We start from the raw sequence: 23,747 nt of genomic DNA on the forward strand, positions 1-23,747 counted from the left end.
CAAATATTTCGCACCTATAATTACCAAATATAATAATTTTATTTAGTTGATTGCATTAACATTATTCAAGTATATATTATTATATAGAAATAACATCTCGAAATATTCGGGTAGTAATATATCTTTTTTAAAAAGTAAGATTTTTGGTCATAGTATGGTTTGCGGTCTGGTTTGGTCTGAAAAATAAAAAACAGAGACCAGACCGTAAATTGTAATATTTTTGAAAATAAAACAGACCAAACTGTTTAGACCATAGACCAAACTAAATATTAAAATTACGATTTGATTTGCAATTTAGACCAAACTTATTTGGATCAATTTAAAATTTCATTAACAAATTGAATAAGTAAAAATTAATTACAATTGTTGAAAATCATTAGAAATCAAGTAAAGGCATTACCATTAGCGTTATTATGTCAAAGTTCAAACAATCAACCGGCAGTTAAGGAAAGTGATTTGGTTACAATCAACAACGACAGAATAATTTGATAGGACCAAAAATGAAGAACAAAGGTCTTGCAATTTTGATGAGAACTCGAATGCGACCTGCTAATCCCTCTAAATTTCCTCTTTCTCCTGCCACTGTAAGTTTCCCATCTTTGTTTTATCAAATTTGTCCACTTCATTTCTACAGTCTTAAATTCCCTTTGTTTTAATATAAAATTTTCAATTTCTGGGTGTATATTTATTTCCTTGATTTTATTGGGTTAACTATTGATTCATTTGTGTATCTTTTGTGCTTAATTTTGTGGGTTATGTTCGAAGAACGAGCTAAATAAAATGTCTGGAAATTCACAAGGATATGAACCCAGAAATCAAAGTTCTGAAGGCTCAGATTTTGCTCAAGAGCCCGAATACCAAGAAAGGTTTTTTCTTCACCCTTTATTCTCTTTCCATTATGATATGATTTGATTTGATTGTCTTGAATTTGATGTAGTTTTAATTGATTTATATTTCACCCATTCCTAAAAGGTGTAACATTTGATGTAGTTAATACTTTTTAACTCCTATACTAACATAAGTATGGCTAAAAATTAGGGAATTATATGACATACAACGATTAAAGATTATACATAGATACATGTATTCTGATTTCTTAGACTCCCTGCATGAAAATCATCAAATTGTATGCACCGGAAAACCCTATGTGAAGATACATCTGATTGCAGGACGGAACATGGAAATGTGTACTTTACTTCGTGCAACTTATTCTTGAACAATTGTTTAGTTCGTCAATGCTTAGACTATCAAGAGCTATACAACACTAAAATTATGGAAGTATACACTTAGCTTTCTGAAGTTGACAAATATGCTCCAAATAGTCAAAGTTGGCTATGTTCGTGTATTCTACCTTGGCACAGGAACATGACAGGGTTAGGTTGTCGTTTAGAGTTTAGATGATCATGAATCAAGATGTCCCACAGAAGACGTAACAATCAATTGTCTCGTATCAGGACTCAGGACAACTCCTGGTCGGCTTCAATGTAATATAGAAGAGTAGCTATGGAGAATTTGTAAAAGTCTAAGTCTTAATGAATGGGCCCTGATTATATTTCAAGATGCACTTGAGGGAGTTTTTTCCTGCTTCGGATAATGCTTGTACAGCCACACCTGCAACATTAGAAACATTGACGTGAGTGAAAGTGAGATATGTAGTGAATTATACACCAATACAAGACAAATTTTGACTTTTGGAAAGATTAAAAGGAAGGATTATCTCATCTCTAGACTACATATGAATAGAGAATTTTCCAATTTGCTATGAGAAAAGCTTGTAGTAGTCACACCCAAGATTGGCAACCGTTGGTACCAAACACTAGCAGGGCTTTGTTCAAGAACCTTTAAGGATGTCTTGAGTAAGCAAATATAATTAAGATAAGTAGAGCCTTGGTGTGCAAATTTTATTTAACCGCAAGCGCACGGTGTACGTGTGGTCGCGGATCGAACACAAGGAAGTTAGGACAAGAAACTTGCTAATTTTGATTAATTATATTGCTCAAAGAGAAACATGTTTAGTTGGTTGTTTAACTATCAAACTACAAATGCAATAAGAAATATGGATTAACCTATATGATGAAGAGATCTAGGGTGTCGGGAATCCCCTAAAGTCTTGTATGATCAAATTATCATTAGTGTCTATGAAATGTCGGATAAATTACGTAGTTAAACATGATCTTGTTAATCTCGAACTCTCGCTCTATTGATTAACTATTAGATTTAGACCCTACTACTTCAATTCTCACACGCTAGTTTTATTGAACGAATTAATAAGAATTTAACTAAAATTTACCCTAAAGCAAAGTCGATCCTAATCTCACACGCTAGTTCTTTTGACTAGTCCGATAAAGCTTATTTAATTTTGGGTTATTAGCAAAATTTAACCACTGTAATCCTAGTTTCATAGACACTTTCAATATTCAAATGATACTTGACTTATAGGTTCAAACCCTAACCCTAGAAAATGGATCTACTCACTAATCATGGTGAAAGCAATAAACACAAACCCTAGGATGATACTAGACATGATTAAATATGAAAATAATGAAAATCTCAAGAGAAGCAATAATTAAATACCAAAGAACGCAACAAATAATTCAAAGAACAATAAATGAAGGACAAAACTAGTTTTTATTGAAGGATGATTAAGAACAATAATTAAAGTTCACTAAAATTAAAGTTCACTAAAGGAAGATTAAAACTAATACAAGGAATTAAAGACAAAGAAAATTAAATACCAAAGAAAACTTACAATGCTCAAAGGAAGATTAATGGTAGACTTAATGAAAAACTAAATTAAAGGATGAAAATTAAAAATTAAAACTAATGGAAAGGAGTAAATTAAAGTCTAGTGGAAGGAAGAAGGATAGGAAGAAGAGGAAGAGAGAGAAACCCTAATCAGTCACTAAGGGCTTATTTATACTCATAAAGAAATTAACCTAAAAATTAATGAGAAAACCGCAGGCAAAACACGACTTCAGAAACAAAGAGACGAGTCGTAGCTTTTAGGCGACGACTTGTCGCTTTTCTGCTGACTGGCGATCTTTAAACAACATCCATTTCTAGCTCGTTTGTCGAAATTGGACATATAATATACCGTTGGAAAGCTCTTAAAGTCTAGTCTCCAATGCCGCAAACGTTGCATTAATGCGATCTTCCTATCAAAAGTTATGACCAAAAGAGTAGACATGTATTAATTTTCACCTCAAATCTTTTGCATTATAAACACTCTTCTACTCTTTTTCTCTGTAGAACATCTTCAACCGAGCTAAAATCCCCTTAGTAAACTCATCATCATTAAAACCATAAGAATTATGCTTAAAACAATCAAAACCACTCAAAATCAACATGAATAACCAAAATGAGTAATATAGCATAAATCTTCAAAATAAGCACGAAATTACTAACAACGACCATCATTAAGGAGTATAAAATGATATAAAGAAGTGCAAATAATTGCACTTATCAAGCCTCTGAGATTTATGGGTTGATGCATATGCATTGCCGCATTAAGATTTTCATGGAAGAACACATTATTTTTCTGTTATTACCATGAAAGAGAATGTTTACCAACTACCGTGACTCATTAGCTTTGGCAAACCCTGAACTATACATTCTAAACCAACATAAAGTATAATTAAAAATAATGAAAGACGATTATCAACGTTTATGTTCATAAATGCATATATTTTAACACCTCGATGCACGACTTTGACTGTTAATATCTATAATTATCTAGTATATGTAAAAAAAAAATAAATGGTGATGTTTAAATGATACAAATCAAGACGTGGTAATTAATTCTTGAAACACAGAGGATTTGAACTTGTGCGAGAAAGAATGCACTCAGCAATTTCCGTGAACAAGTTGCACATTCAGAATACTGTTTTGAGTGATTTCTCCGAGGTGGGTAATCTGTGTCCTCCTTTGGTTTTTGCTTGCTAGTTGTTGGATTCTATCATCTATTTGGTACTGTTACAAGCGCTAATCACTTGTGTATTCAATTCAGGGTTACTATGGTCTTTCTACTGAAGATCGACATAAGTTACTGATGGTGCTTGCCAAAGACTATGACCTCAACAGGACTCGTGTTTGTGACCTTATGAAACAATATCTTGGCCTTCACCTCCCTGTTGGTTGGTCCATTGACTCCATACAATGATTTATGCTGCATTTTAATTGTCAAATGGCAAGTGAGGAGGAGTTTTTGATTTATGTAAGCTCTATGATAGGTTATAAAGGTGATATTGGTATTGAGGAAGATGGTTACTTGTCCTCTTTCTATTGGACTGAGAGGAACTTGAGACAGGCACTACAGCCAGCATATGAAGTTCTCTTCGAAAGGATGAATACCCATCCTGGAGGATTGAAATTTTTATCTATACTTCGCGCCGATGTTCTTTCGATTCTCAAGTAAGATTCTGCACTTATCACACAAGAGCATGTTACTTCGTGTCGATGTTTGTTTCGATTCCCAAGTTATTTTTTTGTGTTGATGGTGATAATATTTACGTTTTACTATTACACCCCAACATATCTAAGTTTATTTTATAACCATTGTTCATTGAGAAAATGCTTTGGCAAAAATAATTGCAAGATCAGAATTCTAATAAGGAGTAGATGAAATTATGTACACCTTAGCCTTTGTGCTGCGGACACTAATACTCCCAAAATGTATTTTTCCTTTTGATTGATCACTAGATCATGCAGAAAATTCGCACATGTCTTACTAAAATGATGCATTTTCTATTGCTTCACTAGCTTGTAGGCTGTGCATAAAGAAATTTAGATTGGGGCAGTGGAGCTCTGTAATTTGATGTTTTCATTTTTTTAGGGAACACAACATCCCATCTTTACGAGCACTAGACTCTAATTTAAAAGAGAAACTTATAACATGGCTTAGTCCAGCCACATTGGAGCTTCACTGCATTACTTGGGATGATCCTGCTTCCTTGTTGGAAAAGATTGTTGCCTATGAGGTTTATTTTCTTCACTTGTGCTTTTAGTTGGTATATTTAATTGCTCAGTTGATAGACTAATGAAGATATGGTGGAAGGCTGTTCATCCCATCAGCAGTCTGATAGATCTTAAGAGGAGACTAGGAGTAGGTCGTCGGTGTTTCGGGTATTTGCATCCTGCAATTCCTGGTTAGCCCCTCTCCTTTTATTTACTTTTAAATTTCTTTCCTTCATACCAAAAATCTGTTAGCAAAAAACTGATTGGTTACCTTGTTGCCTTTGTGTGCCTCGCCTTGTCTGTATGTGGTGTAGTTCTGCGACCTTTCTAATAGTGTGTGTTTGTCTTTTGAAGGGGAATATGTAGTTTTTTAATCAATTAATTTCATGTTTTTTCCCCTAAGACTATCTGGGTTCTATTAGTTCTTTGCGATTTATTATTTTCTTTGTTTGTATGCTTTATGATTTGTATGTTAAATGTTCGAACTCTTGGAGAAGGGAGAGGGTATAAGGAAGATTCACTATGCTTTATTCATAATGAAACATAAATATATTGATGTGTACAGTTTGCATGTAAAACAAGTAATTGTATTTGACTGTTTGGTATCTGAAGTCAATCTGATTGGATTTTGGGAGGTGATGTGTTGAGAAATTTTAGCCAAATATTGTATTCATATCTTTGATGTTACATTCTCTATGTGTCTCTGAGGGCATGTTACTTGGCATCTTTCATGTTTATCTTCAAAATATAAATGGTAGCAGTTTAAACCAAGCTAAAATTGGTAGCAATCTTATTTTCAGGTGAACCTCTTATTTTTATCGAGGTAGCACTATTGAAACATGTTGCGCAGACAATACAGGTCAGTTGTATTTATTGTTATATTTAATGGTCAAAATCTCTATTCATTTTCTTCCAATCTTCGTTGATATTATATTGGTGTTTATCAAAATGTTCAGGAAGTCCTTTGGGACAATCCTCCAATACCTGAATGTGATGCAACATGTGCATTGTTGTACTCTATATCATCAACTCAAGTAAGTTATTCTGTACTTGCCTTGCATACTTCTGTAATGGGATAGTTGTTAAAGGAAAAAAATCTATTGCTCTTCCTATACTCTCCTTTTATTTCTGCATCGCTTTTGTTTAGATATGCGAAGCACTTTGAGTTCTAATTTCTGCTTTCCATGCTGTGTCTTACCAGCTACTAATTTTCACCATCTCCTTCGTGCCCTGTTTCTTAATGATGGCATTCTTTAACCAATCAAGCTTCTTATCTTTAGTTAACTTATTTGTAAAATTAATGTATCTTGTTTTCTTTTTTTTTTTTTTTGAGTAACATCTGTAGCAATTAGATTAAATCAAGCTCTACCATAGCCCATAGGCTAGGAGGAAAAGGGTCCAAACAAATCTTTCCCTGGGTGGAACTAGTATCCCATCTTGCAACCATGTGGGCTACAGTATTCCCCTTTCTACAGACAAACTACAAGCAAAATTATTAAAGAGTAAACACAGGTCAAAGATATGATCATATAGAGAATGGATAGGAGCTATTCTCTTCTCCATCTTAGCAATAGCAGACATCACAATCAAAGAGTCCCCTTCCAAGTGAACATTGTTTATATCGAATCTGCGAGCCAACTCTAAACCGTAGCACGCAGCTGCAAGCTCAGTAGCTTCCACACTCCGGGCAGTTGTAAATCTCTTCGTGCCGGTGAATAGAACCATGCCATTATTGTCTCGAGCAACCACTCCCACCCCTCTCAACGGGTCGGCCCCAACGTGTGCATCACAATTGATTTTCACCCAACCTTCTTAAGGAGCACTCCAGTTTTGTGCGTGTAGCTGGTTAGGAGATCGATGAGAAAAGACCTTAGCTGCATAGATTTGGTATTCCTTGAGCATCTTACATAAGCCGTGGAAAGTTGTTCAATGTTACTTTGGGAGCCATCCATCACCTCTTTATTCCTAGCAAACCAACACGCCCACATTGAGGCACATATAGATTCGAAGCCATCTGTGGATGAGTGAAAATGAAGCCATAAGAAGCAATCCACAAAGGAATCACGAGGGGCTGCTTGTACAGAGTCAAAGTAAGGGTGTGTTTTCCACATTTCACAGACTTTATTGCAATCAAAAAGGGCATGGCAAATTGACTCAGGGCCTTCATTACATCTAGAACATGTAGGAGAGGAAGTCATATGTCTATAGTGACGCACCACATTAACTGGAAGAGAGTTCTTGCAAGCTCTCCAAAGGAAATGACTCAATTTACGGGGGGCATTTAACTGCCAAATCACCTTCCAATTGTTTCTGTTATCAACCGCACCCTCATTTAGAGTTCCTCTTGGGGCCCCCAAGAATCCTATCCAATAACCGGACTTCACTGAGTAGAAGCCATTTTTGTTGTAACCCCAGAATCTTCTGTCCGCACTTCCATTTCGAACCAGAAGAATAGCAAGGATCCCTTCCACAGAAGCGCTGTCAAACAAATCCCTCAACTTGGCCACTTTCCACGTCATACTATCAGAGTTTATCAGCTCACCCACCTGAGCATCAGTTATATCATCAGTAAGAAGCCTTGGAGTAGCAAGAATCCCCTCAAGCATAAGCCATTTGTCCCTCATTGCATTAATGGACCCTACTCTCCAGCCCAAACCTTCTAAGAGAACAAACTTGGCTCCCCACATACTTCTCCAAGTAAAACGTGGATCAAAACCCCTTCTAGCATTCAAAACCTCATCGTGTTTGAAGTAACGAGCTTTAAGAATTGTTGTCAGGAGGGGGTTTGTACCTTCATAGAGCCTCCATATCTGTTTAGCTAAGAGGGATTGATTAAAACACTTCAGATCTCTAAACCCCATACCTCCTTGACTCTTTGGTAAGCATAAGTTTCTCCAGCTGTGCCAATGAGTTTTGCGGCTGTCTCTCACTAAACCCCACCAAAATTGTGCCATCATGGATTGGATATCATCAATAATACCATCTGGGATTTTGAAGATACTCATCATGTATGTCGGAATAGCCTGCACCACTGCCTCTAAAAGAACCTCTTTGCCCGCTCTAGATAAAAGTTTTTCTTTCCAACCTTGAATCTTCTTCCAGATTCGCTCCTTTAGGCAGGAGAAGATGGCTTTCTTTGATCTACCAACAATCGTAGGTAACCCCAAATATTTCGTGTGACAATCTACCTCCTTAACATTCAACAACCCCAGAATCTCAAGTCTCTTAGAATTAGGTACTCCTTTACTAAACGAAATTTTCATCTTGTCGAAATTAACTCTTTGACCCGATGCTCTCTCATATAAGCTAATGATATTAGCTACTTCCGAGCATTCTCTGACGTTCACTTTAGCAAAAAGGATACTATCATCCGCAAAGAACAAATGTAATAAAGGGGGGCTCCTCAACATACACAGATATTTCACATACTTCTCCAAGTTTCTTATTTGGCAATGACTTTTTAATTCTCCGAGGACCAACCCGAACATACCTTTTAACTCTTCTCTTATTTGGCAGCCAGGCTTGGCAGGGATTAACCTTGGCAAGTTTCTTATTAAACGTGTGATCGAGCTGATTAAACGAGATATGCCACAAATATGTGTAAGTACTTCTAAACATATTTACCTATTCAGAGCAGCTAAATTGGATATTACTTCTAAAATCTCTCTTCTATCAATATCATTGTTCTAAAGCTGGATTTTTTGGGTCAATATAAGTGATGGAGCTCCTCGGTTGATCTATAATTTGACTTCACTATTGTCTATGGTTTTTTACTATGGTTATTTTTTTATACCAACAACTTGGTTTTTACATTAGAGTTGCACTTCATCAGCCTAAATAGGAGGCTTTAAGAGAATTATGAAGAAATAACTTACCTTAGCTGTGCCAATTTAGAGATTGTTTTTACATTAAGTGACTAATTTAGTACCGTGCATATTGCACGATGATAACATTTTTTAAAAATGAAATAAATAATATACTGGTAATTAATCGTTAATCTATAAATTAGAATCAATATTTAACTTTTATGAATTTTTTTTACATATATCCAATGTTAATTCATATTTAATATATTGTTATTATTTTATAAAAGGAATAAAAATAATTTCAATCCATCAACAATCATTTAAATTTGAGAGCTTTTGTTTGCAAATCTAATTGAAAAAAGTGAAGAGATAAATAACTAAAAAAACTAGCAGAATATTATTTATAATTTTCTAATAATTTTGAATGTTGCCATATAAAAAACTAAAAATGAATCAACTTGGATAATAGTGTAGTCATGAATCTGGGTGAAATCAAAACTATATAGAATATCGTAGTATTAATAATGATAATTATAATAATAATGACATCATCATTGAATTTTGGATAGAAAATTTTGCATAAAGAAGTGACAAATATATATATGCAACTTCGAAAAGAGATGATATTAGCGGTGTTTTGTTTTAAATTTTGAATAATAGCTATAGAAAATAAATACTTATCGGGATGACCCTTTGACATGATCCTTGAAAGTTCATTAAGTAGGATTTTACAATAAATCAAAACCTTTTGTTAAGTGGGCCTTTTCAAGCTTAATATCCATTACAATGATGGTATACCAAATGCCAATTTCTGCAGTGCTTTATAATTTAGTGTGTTAACCTATCAACCATTAGCCCCAACATATGGATCATCTAAATTTCAATGTGAAAGTTTGCTAACCTTTTCTTTGGTTTCAGATGCCCTATAGGAATGAATCTTACTAGGGTCATTTGCAAAAGGGTGAGTGAAAGAAAGCTAGTAGCTGCGTTTACTTGTCTAAATTATAGATTTTCTTAGGTAATGATACTTACATTGAAACATTGGATCTCAGATTATGACTATTTTGGCTAGAATTTCAAGTCAGATTGATTTTTATTGTAGTATAAAGGGAGTAATTTGATGGATTATGATAAAGAAAGATATTCCATGTAAGTATATTAGTTTAGTCCAAGATATGCTTGAGGAAGTACAAATCATTGTTAGGAGTCAGGACATGTGTAGAAGTAATTGGAGATTTTTAAATCACAATTTGTCTACATCATTGCCATTCTTCATGGGACCAAATATTTATTACTCTTTGTTTTATAATGGACTTACAGATTAATTCATTGTAGGAAGATAGTGGTAGTTGTGAACTTGTGATGATTATGTTAAAATGATCATGGGCATACTCCAAAAAACATAATTTGAAATAAAGATAAAGGAAGGGTCTTAGAGCAGCAAATAATGAAACAAATAATACAAAATTGTCCACGTTGGTTTGGTCATGTGCAAAGAAGACTGATAAATGCACACGTTAAGAAAGTAAGGGTGGAACTTATAAGGAGCATAGAAAAAGAAGAGGTAGGCCAAAGATGACCCAAATAACACGGGTGAAAATGACATGTAGAATTATGATCTACCCAAGCATATGGCAATAGGTTGGGATGAATGGAGGAGGAGAATACATGTGTATAATCGTTGAAACTGAATTTCTTAACTGTAAATTATCAGTACTAGATTGGGCTGAATAAGGTATGATTTTTGTCATTCATATCTCTCACATTGATTTGTTTTGATTCATTTAGTTGACTCCATATATTGAGATTAAAGATTTGACATTATTGATGTTGTTTCTGGTCAAAATGCTTGTCAGTAAATTGGTTAACTAAGTATTATTATTACCTAGATTTGCTGCCCTTATATTATAAGGTACTGCCTAATACGTGCGTAGTTGTATGCTTAACTCATTGTTTATATGAAATAACTTGTGCAGTCATTATTATTGTGTTTTAAGCACAAAAGAAAATAATAAAGTGGTGACTAATTGTTTTCACACTTCGTTTAAATTTTGACCTCTTCCCTCCCCCTCCCTTTTTGATTAAAAATATATGCTCGGGCAGAACTGCATTTGACACATTGCATTCTTTTCCTTGTGAAGACATTTGCAACACTTAGCCCAATCCCTGGTTTCATTGGATGGCTATTATCAAAGCTGGAATCACAATCCAAACTTGCGAAAGCAGACACTTTAGATGTTACATGTTCTTCCGAGGAAAGCGCTGATTCTGTATTCAGAGAAAATGTTCTAACAGCAGAAGAAGAAAGAGAAGTTCTAGATAAACTGGGGTGAGCTTTTCATACAACAATGTGATATTTAAAAACTGAAAAGTATCTAATGCTTATTTTATTGGCCTTTTGTTGTGCAATTATGCTTCTTTCCCGCTTTGAGCGAGGGTTTCAGGCTACAGAATGTCATTAGAAGTTTCAAATTGATGGATAAAAATAAGATTGCATAGAATTACACAGCTTATTTCTTTGACATTATGGATTGATATATGGTGTAGTCCAGTGAAACATAATTTGCTAGTTAGTTCGCCTTTTGAATTCCCGATTCACTCAAAATGGTTCAAAAATAGTTTAAAACCGACCATAATTCGCTTTTTTCAATTCGCGATTATCAGATCATGTGACACTGCTGTAGCCCATAAGTAATTCATTTGTCGCATGCTATACATTTTATCTTGTGGCTGCTCACAATTTGGGACTTTGGGTTTATTGTCCTCTACTGGGTTGTCCATGCTATAAAGCAAAATACCTCACCGTATCTCCCTTCGTTGACTTAGACTTTGAATATGCAATTCATGTCAAGTTTTAAGTTCTGCTAATTGATCCTGGAAAAATTCTTCTAGATGCTTAGCTTAATAAGTTGTTACCTTAAGTATGCTGAACTTATTCTGTTTTCAATTTTATATTCCTGGACATTCACTTTTGGTATGTTTCAAGAGATATTTTTGTAGACTTGATAATTGTAAGCTTAAGAATGCATGCTGATTTTATATGTTGCAGGGAATCTACATCTGGGAAAAATGGCATTAAAATCATAATGAACTTGCTAAAATCTCCAAATAATGAATGGAGCAAATCTGAAGAGGTTTTGTCGGTGCTGAAACCTATCTTGATGCGTCTTTGTGCCAGGTACTAGAACTAGATGTTGGATTCTTGGATCTTCATTGCATAAACATAATTAGAAATATCGCTCATCATGTTAGAACATGATTTTTTTGTGTTTTGCAAATGGGCTATTAGTTTGATACTCATTGCATGGAAGCAAAACTTCAGCACTTATCTGTATTGAGTTATGTTTGATGATCAGGTATCTTCTTCAAGAAAAAAAGAGAGGAAAAGCTTTAGATCCTGTTGCAAACTTTCACTTGCAGAATGGGGCGGTACGTTCTGGTGGCAGCTTCTTTTCTATGTTTTGAAAATTAATCTATTGGAAGTTTTAGCTCTTCTGACTCCATTTATCATTTTTGAAAGGAAGCGTTCCTTCAATATCAATACACAACAGTTAAATTTCTCCATGTTTTGGAACTTCAACTTGTAAACTCAAGGCGCTTTATCTTATATAGCTGTATTTGTGCATTAATATCTTATGGTATTGTGAAATAGATGGTTGAAAGGTTATGCTGGATGGCTGACAAATCAGATAAAGGGCTCTTGCAAAGTGGTGGTCTTTTGGTCAATTATATATACAGGTATTTGTTCCTGTCCGAACTTGCAAGTTTCGTGTGTGCACAGTGCACATTCATTGAATTTTTATTGAGGATTATTTTGGGTCTCCTTATTGCTGAAACCTAGTAGTTATTCTATATATCATTAGTATATGCCTTTTCTGAATGGGATCCTCGCTTATTGGACATTATTTATATAACCCCCTTGTAAAACAGGATCATATCCGAAAATAGTAGTAGTATAGTATAGGGTTATATGGTTTAGGGATCCTCACTTACACAATTTGAATAAAAACACAATTGTTACCAGTTACAACATTTGAGAGCGTTGATGAATTAAACGGTGAATGAAACGTTAAAATGGTGAATTAAACATTTGAGAGCATAACAATGGTTTAGGGCAAATTATAAAGACAACAACTAATACATAATAAGGATAGAAACGTTAAAATGGTGAAATAAACGGAAATTGCTAAGAATTTTGACGGAAAATACTACGGCAGTTAGATTGTGCATAAACTAGATGCTACTATGAGGAATAATCTTACAGAAATGCTACCACTCGCGTTTCATGAAAATTCGATGTTACCATGTGGAATTTTTCTATTTATAATAACCCCCTTGTAAAACAGGATCATTGATTCATTTCCAAAAAGTACTAGTAGTAGTAGTATAGGGTTATATGGGGCAATATTCCCCAAAAAAATTATAAGGATGTATTGTCCTGTGATTCTCTCAAGTCACGTGTAATGGCTTGTAATTTTTCAATGCTACTGCAGGTTGGACAACATTGAACAGAACGCACAATTGTATTTAAGCACGAACCACATTACTGCTGCAATGGATCTTTGGAGACTTGTAGAATAGATGTAGTGTACTTACTTACACTAGTATCACTTGTACCTATGTATATGAGTTTTACATGTATAAATTTTCTCCTACCAGCAAACATCACCAACAATTTGAATTGTTCATATTACAACTAAAATCGTCCAAGTTTGCTGATGAAATTTACAAAATATACATATCAAATTGGATTCTTTGTGTACATGCCTTGAAAACTTGTAAATCTTTGAGCTCTTATAAATGAACTCCGTTCTTACGTCTTAGTGTGCTGGCCTTTGTGATTATACTAGAATAGCTGTTTTGCTCCTAGCTCTCGACATGACTAGTTTCTTGGACATATTCCCTCATGAGCTGCGTGTTTGATTCGTTTACCATCTGCATCCACGTCTCAGTAGTATTATGAGATGCATAAACAGACAGACGTGCAAAAACAAAAACACATAGCATCATTGGATTTTGAGTAATATTTCTTGACGGGTTGAATTTACTATGGATATCAGGATTGGAGATTAGTAAACTTTTTCTTGGGACAGCGAAAAATCTATTGTATGAATATTATATTCCCTCATTTCCTAAACATAAAGTTTGTGTATACAATTTTGAGAAGTCTGGAATACAGGGATGTCTCGTTTATTTTGGGCCCTAGAGCGAAAGATGAAAGACTTTTAAATTTTAAGGAATATATTTTTTGGGCTCAAAAAAATTTGCGCCCTGGGCGATTGCCTTCTTTGCCCTTGCTAATCGACGGCCATGCTGGAAACCATTATTACATTTCCTTTTGTTAGAATAGATTGTGAAGATTGGAACAGTATTTGTATTACATTTCAGGGTACAGTATTTCTTTCTTTTACCTTCATTGATAACCGCTCCAAGTTGTCCCACTCAAAGTCGTTGCTGCAGTAAGCTGACCGAACCTGGATTTTTAGCACGAATTAGATTGATTCAGGTTGTCGTAAAACAAGAGTCTTCTAGATATGCAATTTATCAACTAACCTCAAGAATTCGTAGTGCTGTTCCGTAAAATAGTGATGTTTTGATGGGTATTCCATAAGGTAATCAGAAAAATGTTGTTAGTTACTTGATGATAGAAAACATCAGATTCTTGAATAATGTTTGAGAGTTAAGAAACATACCTAAACTTTTATGCTTGGAGGATTCTCTCATCAAGTCTGCACAAAACTTGTCTCCATCACTTAAGGAGTGTGTATTCAAGAATTCCATTAAATCCTGGTGTGCTTCTGGGTTATAGCTCTGCTCTGGCAATACAAAGTTATCAGACCGGAAACTTTGACATTTTTCCTTATGTCGATCACAAACTCGTCTCGCAAGTGAGGATTACTAATACTGAGCTAGGTAATGCTTTTGTTTACTAATGTTGTTGTTACCCCGAAGTCAACTAAGTATTGGGAGGAGAACATTAACATTCCGTCATCACCTTAACGGCACGTTTGGTAGGTGGTATTAAACGGTGGTAATGTGAATGAAAATTAGTGTAATTTTGGTTGAAAATTCTCTTGGCTACCTTGATGGCCATACTTGATCAACTTCAATCATCTCATTTTCTTTATAAAATTTATTTCAATGCATTACAATTACCGTCATTTAGTACCTCTAACCAAATGGGCCGTAATGTCACTAAGTGACTCCTACTCAAGCGGCGTTTGAAAGCTTGTATGTACGCACCATTCCCCTCGGAAATAAAGAGGTCGAGAGGGGAAGCAGGGGAGAAATACGAGGAGCATCAGAAGATGAAGAGTTACCTGAAGCTGGGAAGCAACTATTTTAACTGCAATGTATGTGAAGAAATGGTGAAGATTCTTGGCTGCCTTTGCCTCTGGAGATGCTTCTCCAAATCCTACACCAAAAGAAACGGAAAAAAAAGCTCGCTTAATCGGTTAGTCATCTTATCTAGCAAGAACAATAGTATATAACAACAACATTAAAGCCTTAATCTTAATCAACATAAATCGTAAGAAAACAAATAACAAAGAAGAATACCAGGGACAAACATCTTGCTGCAGACGACACGCGTAGACTGAGAAGTTCTGCGCGGCCATGGCCTTGAAGGGATATATTTTCCGTTGTTTGGTTTTGGTATTACTCCTAAAAATGGTGGAACAGAAGATAGCCTGAAGACAGTTGAGTAATCCATTGGTGATACCTTTAAAAGCTGGGTTTTTGGTTGGAGAAATACAAAGCTTAAACTCCACTACGTTGATATTGTCCTTGAATTGACTTGATTACTTTGGCAATCCCAAAATATCTATTTGTCTTATTCCACAATATTTATGTGATCAAGATTTTTAGAACACATTCTAATCGCCTCACATGTTTACAACTTTTAAGTCTTTGTTTCTCTCATTTATTGATTATTACTGAATGGATTTTGTTAATGTTATATTTTGCTTATTTTTATTTTATTTATGTTATAGTTTTATTTTTATTTTTTTGGGACCACTTTTTTTGAGGCAATGTCAGTTAAGATATAAAGTGAAAACAATGGAACAAACTTTTATAATTAAATAGACTTGAAGTTTAACTTATTCGAATTGAATTTGATTTATTGAAACTCGTGAAAACTGAAAATTTGATTATTACTTAGTTGGAGTAAGTAAGTGATGTTATAATTTCTGAGTATGATTTTCACCTAATAAGGCTAATAGTTTAGTTTACCATGTAATATATATATATATATATATATATATATATATATATATATATATATATATATATATATATATATATATATATATATATCAAATGAGAAGGGTAAAAGGAAATTTTAGTCGTCCAGATAAAAGATCAATGGTCAAGATGATTTTAATACTTGCATGCGGTTCAGGATGGGTTAATCCTGAATTTTTTCTTTTTCATGGTCAAATCGGTTCACAATAGGTTTCTTTTGTCAGTGATATACCCATTGATTTTCTCTCTCATGCGATTTCTTTTCTTTCTCTCTCTCATGTGATTTCACTCATCTTCATCATAGTTCATTTGGAAATTTTCATTTTCCACTTCGATTTCCTCTGCGTTTACCCACTGATTTACTCTACTCCTTGATCTTCTTCACAACTTCAAGGCTTCTCTACCATTTTATTCTTCGAAGCTTTTAGGTTCGTGCATTATTGATCTGGTATGTGATTATCCACTGATTATTGCGTTTTTTTTTTTGAGTTTTTAGGTTTTTCAAGCTTTGTTCTTCGATTCTTTTGTGTTTTTAGGGTTTATCAGCGATTTTTACTATTTACTGTTTTGTCATTGATTTTTTAGTTTTTCAATTTCATGTTTATTCATTTTTCTGTTCTTGGAAGCTTTTAGGTACTTTGAAGCTTCGTTCTTTGATTTTTTAGGGTCGTGCATAATTTCTTTCTTTTTGTACCTTCTTCTCATATTATTCACATTATTTGTCATAGTTACTTTCTTTTTCAACATAATAACATTCCTTTTAAACATAGTTACTTTCTTTTTTGATATTGATTTTTATTTCAATGAATTTATTTTTTTTCCCTTATAGTGATCTTTTTATGATTCATTAAACCTATTAGCTCAATTGGTAGAGCACTCTGTTCTTCATTGTATGGAGGATGTAGGTTCAAATTCTACATAGGCTATCATTTGTATTTTGTATGAAGAGACAGTAACTTATATAATCATAGTATCATTTACTAAGAACATAGTAACTTTTAATAAGAAAATAGTATGCACAACAGTATAAAAACTTTTACAAAAACATACTAACATTTTACTAAGAAGATAATAAACATCTTTATCTTAACCATCTTTGTTAAACATAAGTATATTATAGTAACTTTTAAAATGAACATAATAACCTTTAATCATAACATAGAATTATTTTCAAAGAACATAGTATATCATTAACTCAACAAAGTTTTTCACAATTACAAAAGAGAAGACAACAATTATACATAATCATATTCACTTCTTAACAATCCCTTAGTTATTCATAAGCAAATCATATTCACTTCTTAACCATCCTTTAGTTATTCATAAGTAAATTATACTTTTGAATTGATTTTTTCACAATATTCTCGAGTAGACAGATTTAGCTTAACAAGTAGGAGCCTATGTAGGATTTGAACCTACATCATCTGTGCAATGTAAGCACAAATACACAGTGTTTGACCAAATTGAGCTATTAGGATCAAATAAGAAGGATGTTAAAATGAGAAGGGTGAGAAGGATTTTTGTTTGATTTTGTTTGGTACTATATATACAAAAAGGATATTATGTTATAAATTAAGAACATTTTAAAAATTATTTCATAGTTACCTTTCTGTGTAACATAGTTACTTTACAATTATAAGTTTTTGGCTCAATCGTGACCATAGATTTTTTTTATTTGAGTGAAATAAAGGGTGTAGAGTCCTTCTTACCCTTCTCATTTTCAACCCCTTTTGGATCCCTCCCATATATATATATATATATATATATATATATATATATATATATATATATATATATATATATATATATATATTGGATCATATAAAAACAATTAAAGTGGTGAAAGTTAAAAATAGGTATACATAAAAGGTTAAATGGTGTACATATTTTAGTGACAATATTGTAAATAAGTGGATATGCAAAAGGTGTACATATTTGGATGTCATTTCTGTAAATAATATGAATTTTTTTCACAAAAATATGTACACCCTATAAGATAATATGTACACCTTTTGCTACAATATGTATATTTTAATCTGATTTTCAGTTTTCACCTGATTCTGCCCATATATATATATAAAGAGAGAGAATCCTTTGTTAGTTTTAGTGGTCAAGAGTCTTTCTTTTCACTTTAGTGACAAGAGTTTGATTCTCACTATCTACAAGAATGATTAATTCATTCCTCCAAAAAAATATTTATAAGGATAACAGAAGGTAATGTGACGACAATTTAAATTGTTTTGATGAAATAACTAATGAGTAAATCCTTTTGTATAAAATAACTAATTTCATTTCCTTGCAAAGCACATTTTTTGTGTTTGTTTTAAGTATTTTTTCAGTTTAGCTTAAAAGTAGTTTTATCTATTAGTTTAAAGTTTGTCAAACAAATTTTTGGCAAATAAGCTGAAGAACTCTTTGGCTATATCCTTTTTAAAGACAAAATCAACCAGTAAACTATCTAGCTAAACAATCTTCATGGGCCAAAAGTCAAACATAGCACTAGAACTAGAAGTACTTCAAATTAAATGATACATCTAAAAGCATAGAACTAAAAGAGTTACAAATATAGTAGTAATGTGCTATAATTTAACCCTGAACAAGCTTAGCCATGCCAAATGCAGCAGCAGAAGCCAGTGCTCCAATCAAAGCAGTTTGAAAGGCACTCTTTATGGGTTTACTGCCTGTGAAATGACCTTTGGCGTAACCAAATATTAAGAGGGCAATCAATGTTAAGACTACTGATGCTAACAAAGCTTTTTTAGCCACAGGAATCAATATGTAAGGAAGAAGAGGGACTATTCCACCAATTATGTAGGCTATTGCTATTGTCACTGCACTTTGTAAGGCTCTTCTTGGCTCTGGCTTCTCCAAACCTAGCTCAAACCTGCATCATATTCATCATAAATACTTCTTAACTTTGTTATAGTTGTAGACGGCTCTTTCTATAAGTGTCAATCGTAAATGATCTTTTTGTTGTTTTATAAGGGTAAGATTGCGTAGACAGCACATCTAATCTAGTCCTTCAATGTCGTTTAATTGGGACTTACGTAATGACATTATGGTCTTAAAATGTTGCTAATAACGGTCAAAATAATTGTCGATATGGAAATGAGTGCAATTTCATCCTAGTGTAATTAGTTTGTCCATGACATTTTTAGGATATAGTATGAAAGTAAAGTGTAAAAACTAAGACTTAGAGGTAGACTAAAGGCACCCTTAAACCTTGGTGTGTACAACTAGGTAGTTGAGTTTAGGCTTATACTATTGCGTTATTGACTAAGGACACCCTTAAAGGCACCACATAGTTGAAAAGATTTTCATCTCTAAGAAAGGTATATGTGTTGGACAAAAAGTTAGTTGTAGGACAACTAAATATTATACCACACATAATTTTTTTTCATTTTTCATTAGGTTAATTTTATTTATCGAACATTGAAAGAAAACCAATTTAAGGATGTGAGAATACAAACGAAAAACCGAAAGAAGTATGTCGAGTATCAAATAATTTTTAGCATCGTTACAATCAAAATTCTATCAGGATATATGAATAAATAGGGTATACGTGTAACATGTGAAAATTGAAATTAAGATGCAAAATAAAGACTTAAAAAACTACATGGTGAAAGAAAAGGATCTCTAGAAATTTATGTCTATGAATCTGACACGAAGATTAAGAAAATGGTGGAACATTAGAATTATATGTAGAATTTTTAACAGGGTAGATTGAGGGAATCAATAAAAAGGCTAAGTGAGATTCAATCGCATGATCTTGCTTAAGAAATACGATACTTGATCAAATTAAGACAAGATCCGAATCTCTTATATGTACAATTAAAAAGAGAAAAAAATTTAAAATGAATAAATAAAAATAAAAAAATATTTAAAACATTATCAAAATAAAAATGTTGCAAAATAAACAAAGACGATCCTGAACAGAAATGGTTTGTACACTACAGGGAGTTCCAGATACAAAAATCAAAGAAAGACAAAATTTGATTAGAGAATCAATGGACACTACCAAACAGAAAAATACAATAACGTAAGCTTGCATTGCCACCTTAGTCTGTTATGTTGTGTCATTATCACATTTCTGTTATATGACTAATCAATTAATCATTATATATTTAATTGAATCTCCTTAAAATGACTAAACGAGAAAATATAGTAGTGAAAGTAGTGTGACTATTGTAACATTGCAACTTTATAAGCGAGAAGAATGAATTTCATGATCTCTTAGTTTGAATATGCACCCTTTTCAACCAATTTAAAGGTCTCATAATTAAATTAAAAATAGTAAAATATGAGTAAGTTGATGGGAAAATTGAAATGAATTTAATTTTCAATCTTTGGTCTTCAATATTTATCATTAAACACCTTTACCAATTAAAATAGAAATCAATTTTAATTTTAAAATAATCACTATTTACTCAAAATCTTAAAATGATCACTTACGATATTAAAGTAATCAATTAAAGAAATAGGCTAATTATATGAGTTTGTCTCATGATGAGACGGTCTCATACGAGACGAGCTGATTTATGAGTTTTATTTGATGAAAATGATGAATAAAAACAAAATTGTAAAGAGGAAAAAGGACTAACTTCATCATGAAATCAAGCCATGCTTGAGGTTTTCTCCTGAGAGCATTCACAACAGGAGCATACTCATGTGGTTCAATCCCATATTCCGCCAATATCTCTTCAACTTCAGCCGCCTCTGTATTTACATTCCAACATCTTTAATTTATGAATGTTTTGTATTGATTTCAATTTCAATGTATTAATTTTTAGGCATGTACAATGTAATATTTTCAAATTAGTCGATCCTTTAAAAGTTCACCCCAATCCACTAATCTTGTGTGAGTTGACTTACTAACAACTCAATCTTTTGAACAAGTTGAGTTGTAGATTCTTAGTGAAACTCGGGTACATTATCCAACTTTACAATAATCACAAAAATGATTATATGAGGTGGATTCATTATGAAACATGTTTCATGTATGAGTTAAATAGTCTGAATTAAAACAAATTTATAAGAAAACTATAAAATGAACTCTTTATTTTAAAATCATTTCACTAAAAAACAATCTTTTATAAAAATAATTATTACAATTATAAATTCCTGATATTTAGATAAAGCAGTGATAAAAGAAAATATGTCACCGTAACAAAATTCTCAAGATTTTATTAGGTACTTATATATTAAAACTTGGAACATGCTTAGAATTGCAAAAAGTGTACCAACTTATCTCTTAAAGATCCTATCTGTTTATTCGATCAAAGTACATCCATTGAATATCACTTTAGAATTTGGACCCCGTATCATCTTTATCTCAACAAGCACTTTATATTGTTTAAAACCCTTAATTATTGTAAACAAGATGTCGTCACTCCCACCATCAACATTAAAGTATTCTTTTTACACCATTATGAGTATAATGTTGGGACATTTATTTCATATCTATGAATGAGGGAATATACTTTCTTTATTTCATATTATTTGCTATATGCCTATATTACAAGATAATACATTATTTATTTATCATTTTTAAATTACGATTAGTATTTAATCTATCAGTTAAAATATTGTGAAGTTGAATTTAGTTTAATTTGTCTCAATGTAAATATAATTAATATCAAATTTTTATAATTTTTTATAATACATAATTAAGATAGTAAGGATTCAATTCGCACATTAGACTTTATAAAAAGTTTAATGGTGCAAATATTTTGGAACCGAAGAAAATATATCATTAGAGCTCTTCCTCTTCATCCCATGGCCTTATGGTCGATTTTACAATTATATCTTCTTAGCTTATAAAATACATACACTTTATATTTTTCAAATAACATAGTAACATAAGTACAATTTAATTTAACACAAGTGGTACAAACTCAAATTCACGATAATGGAGCAGATGTATTTTCTTTTGTATACTTCAGTTATTAGACCACTTTTTAAAAATTAAATATTGGAAGAAATAGAACCACAAAACCAACAAATCAAAATTGATCATGATCAAAGAAATAAAACAAATGCTTTATAAAAAAATTTTGAAGAAAAGGAAAAAAAACCTATATCAGGAACGGCTATAATCTCATCTTGTTCCCTCTTCAATTCCTTCGCGTAATGATCCGCTTCACTCTTGGCAGCCAAATACCTTCAACGAAATAATCCCAATTAACAATATGCAAAAAATCAAATTAATTAATCAATCAACTAATAATCTAGACTACAAATTTATTTGGTAATAATGTAAGAAATTTAAAGGTAGAAGGTAGAGACGACATACCCGCCAAGGCCCATAGAGATGGCACCGGCAGCGACTTCAGCGATGCCGGCGGTAAGGATTATAGAGGACGAAGCATTTGCCCCCGAAAGGCCGGCAGCCAGGGCAAATGGGACAGTAAGGCCATCCGATACACCGATTATGATATCACGCACAACTTCTCCTGCGGTGAAATGTTTTTCTTTGTGTTGTTTTAAGAGTGTTGTTTTTTGTGCGTTTGAAGATGCAGTCAATGCCGCCATTACAAAATTTATTTTATGAAGTAAGTGTGCTTATAATTTACTTAAAAATGTGTAAGTGTGTGTGTGAATAGTGATTAGGTTTTGGTGAGTTTTAAAAGGGGTGAAAAAGAGAAAAGAAAGGGAAGTCACCGGCCTTGATGGATTCATGTAATTGGCTACAGATGGTAAGTCTTTTGAGTTTTGATTGTTTTTTTGATCATTTGAAGGGGAATCTTTCTTATTCTATCATGCGTTCACAAGTACTATTTCATCTCTTAAATTAACATCAAACACATAATGAAATAAGTGGATTTAATTAAAAGGGATGGGTTCATTTCTAAAATTGAAATATAAATCATTTAATATATATGAAATAGTTTCACTGTTAAACGCTCTTAATATATAAGTTAAATAGTTCATCTAATACATATTATGAGAATATAAGCTCAATATTTGATGTAGTCTTATCTAATTTACAAGAACCTAAAATAACAAATGATGCAAACGTAATATATATATATATATATATATATATATATATATATATATATATATATAATCTGTTGTGTGCTGATAGTGACATTTTTTCACGTGTCACAATTAATTGCACGTATTTTAAATTAATGTAATGTAAGAGTGAATGAACTTAATTGAACTATATATTGTTTAAAAAATAAATAAATTATTTCACAATAATGTTTATTTTATCACACTTCGTAGTTGAATCATGTGGTTTGGGCTTGCATATGTATTTGGGCCAAAATAGGAGAGGACGATGGATATTTGAAAACATTAAGATAAAAAAATCAAAAAAATGAACGAAATAATACAACTTTCAAACTTGTTCCAAAAGTAAGCGTGAAAATCTCAAACTTGATGTTTGGAGCTGTTCGCAGTTACTAATTGCAAATAGATCAAAAAAGACAAAATAGTTGTTCGCAATTACTAATTGCGAACAGCCTTTTGACTTCATTTGACCTGTTCGCAGTTACTAATTGCGAACAGCTATGTTACATAATTTTTTTTCCTAATTTTTGAGTTGTTAATTGTTGTATTTGCATTAGAGACATTAGAATAAGTAATTACAAGTCAATGTATGTTTCAGGCGGGATGATTCATCGCCAAAACTCCGAACATTCATAAGTCAAAGCTTGGAGGCTATGATAAAGTAAATAAACATACATATACAACTAAATATATACAAATGTTTGAAATATACAACTAAATAAACAT

The 23,747-nt window shown here is 32.7% G+C and overlaps 3 protein-coding genes across 6 annotated transcripts; 1 reads left to right on the top strand and 2 right to left on the bottom strand.

The window, feature by feature from the left end:
- The first annotated feature begins 420 nt into the window (after positions 1 to 420).
- LOC130814779 (uncharacterized) lies at positions 421 to 13,575 on the top strand. 4 transcript variants are annotated; one of them, XM_057680970.1, is made up of 15 exons: positions 421 to 584; positions 766 to 866; positions 3,813 to 3,903; positions 4,007 to 4,133; positions 4,230 to 4,410; positions 4,832 to 4,976; positions 5,054 to 5,144; positions 5,754 to 5,812; positions 5,910 to 5,987; positions 8,470 to 8,553; positions 10,901 to 11,088; positions 11,809 to 11,937; positions 12,116 to 12,188; positions 12,412 to 12,497; positions 13,253 to 13,575. In XM_057680970.1, the coding sequence occupies exons 1-15, from the start codon at positions 501 to 503 to the stop codon at positions 13,338 to 13,340; spliced, it is 1,605 nt and encodes a 534-aa protein (XP_057536953.1). In that variant the 5' UTR covers positions 421 to 500; the 3' UTR covers positions 13,341 to 13,575. The 4 variants fall into 4 exon arrangements, with proteins under 4 accessions (XP_057536953.1, XP_057536954.1, XP_057536955.1 ...); XM_057680971.1 differs by lacking the exon at positions 8,470 to 8,553; XM_057680972.1 differs by lacking the exon at positions 4,832 to 4,976 and having other exon boundaries at positions 5,032 to 5,144.
- LOC130814780 (chaperonin-like RBCX protein 1, chloroplastic) lies at positions 13,384 to 15,557 on the bottom strand. Its single transcript, XM_057680974.1, has 6 exons — positions 15,318 to 15,557; positions 15,080 to 15,174; positions 14,453 to 14,570; positions 14,313 to 14,329; positions 14,171 to 14,233; positions 13,384 to 13,694 (listed from the first exon to the last, which is right to left on the bottom strand). Exons 1-6 carry the CDS (start codon positions 15,469 to 15,471, stop codon positions 13,626 to 13,628), a joined length of 516 nt encoding a protein of 171 aa, XP_057536957.1. The 5' UTR covers positions 15,472 to 15,557; the 3' UTR covers positions 13,384 to 13,625.
- A 2,848-nt stretch (positions 15,558 to 18,405) lies between these two features.
- LOC130815457 (vacuolar iron transporter 1-like) lies at positions 18,406 to 22,794 on the bottom strand. Its single transcript, XM_057681942.1, has 4 exons — positions 22,297 to 22,794; positions 22,079 to 22,164; positions 20,606 to 20,720; positions 18,406 to 18,888 (listed from the first exon to the last, which is right to left on the bottom strand). The coding sequence occupies exons 1-4, from the start codon at positions 22,533 to 22,535 to the stop codon at positions 18,591 to 18,593; spliced, it is 738 nt and encodes a 245-aa protein (XP_057537925.1). The 5' UTR covers positions 22,536 to 22,794; the 3' UTR covers positions 18,406 to 18,590.
- Between the last annotated feature and the right edge of the window lie 953 nt (positions 22,795 to 23,747).

The sequence above is a fragment of the Amaranthus tricolor genome, chromosome 6 (assembly GCF_026212465.1).
Source record: "Amaranthus tricolor cultivar Red isolate AtriRed21 chromosome 6, ASM2621246v1, whole genome shotgun sequence".
Taxonomy (NCBI): Eukaryota; Viridiplantae; Streptophyta; class Magnoliopsida; order Caryophyllales; family Amaranthaceae; genus Amaranthus; species Amaranthus tricolor.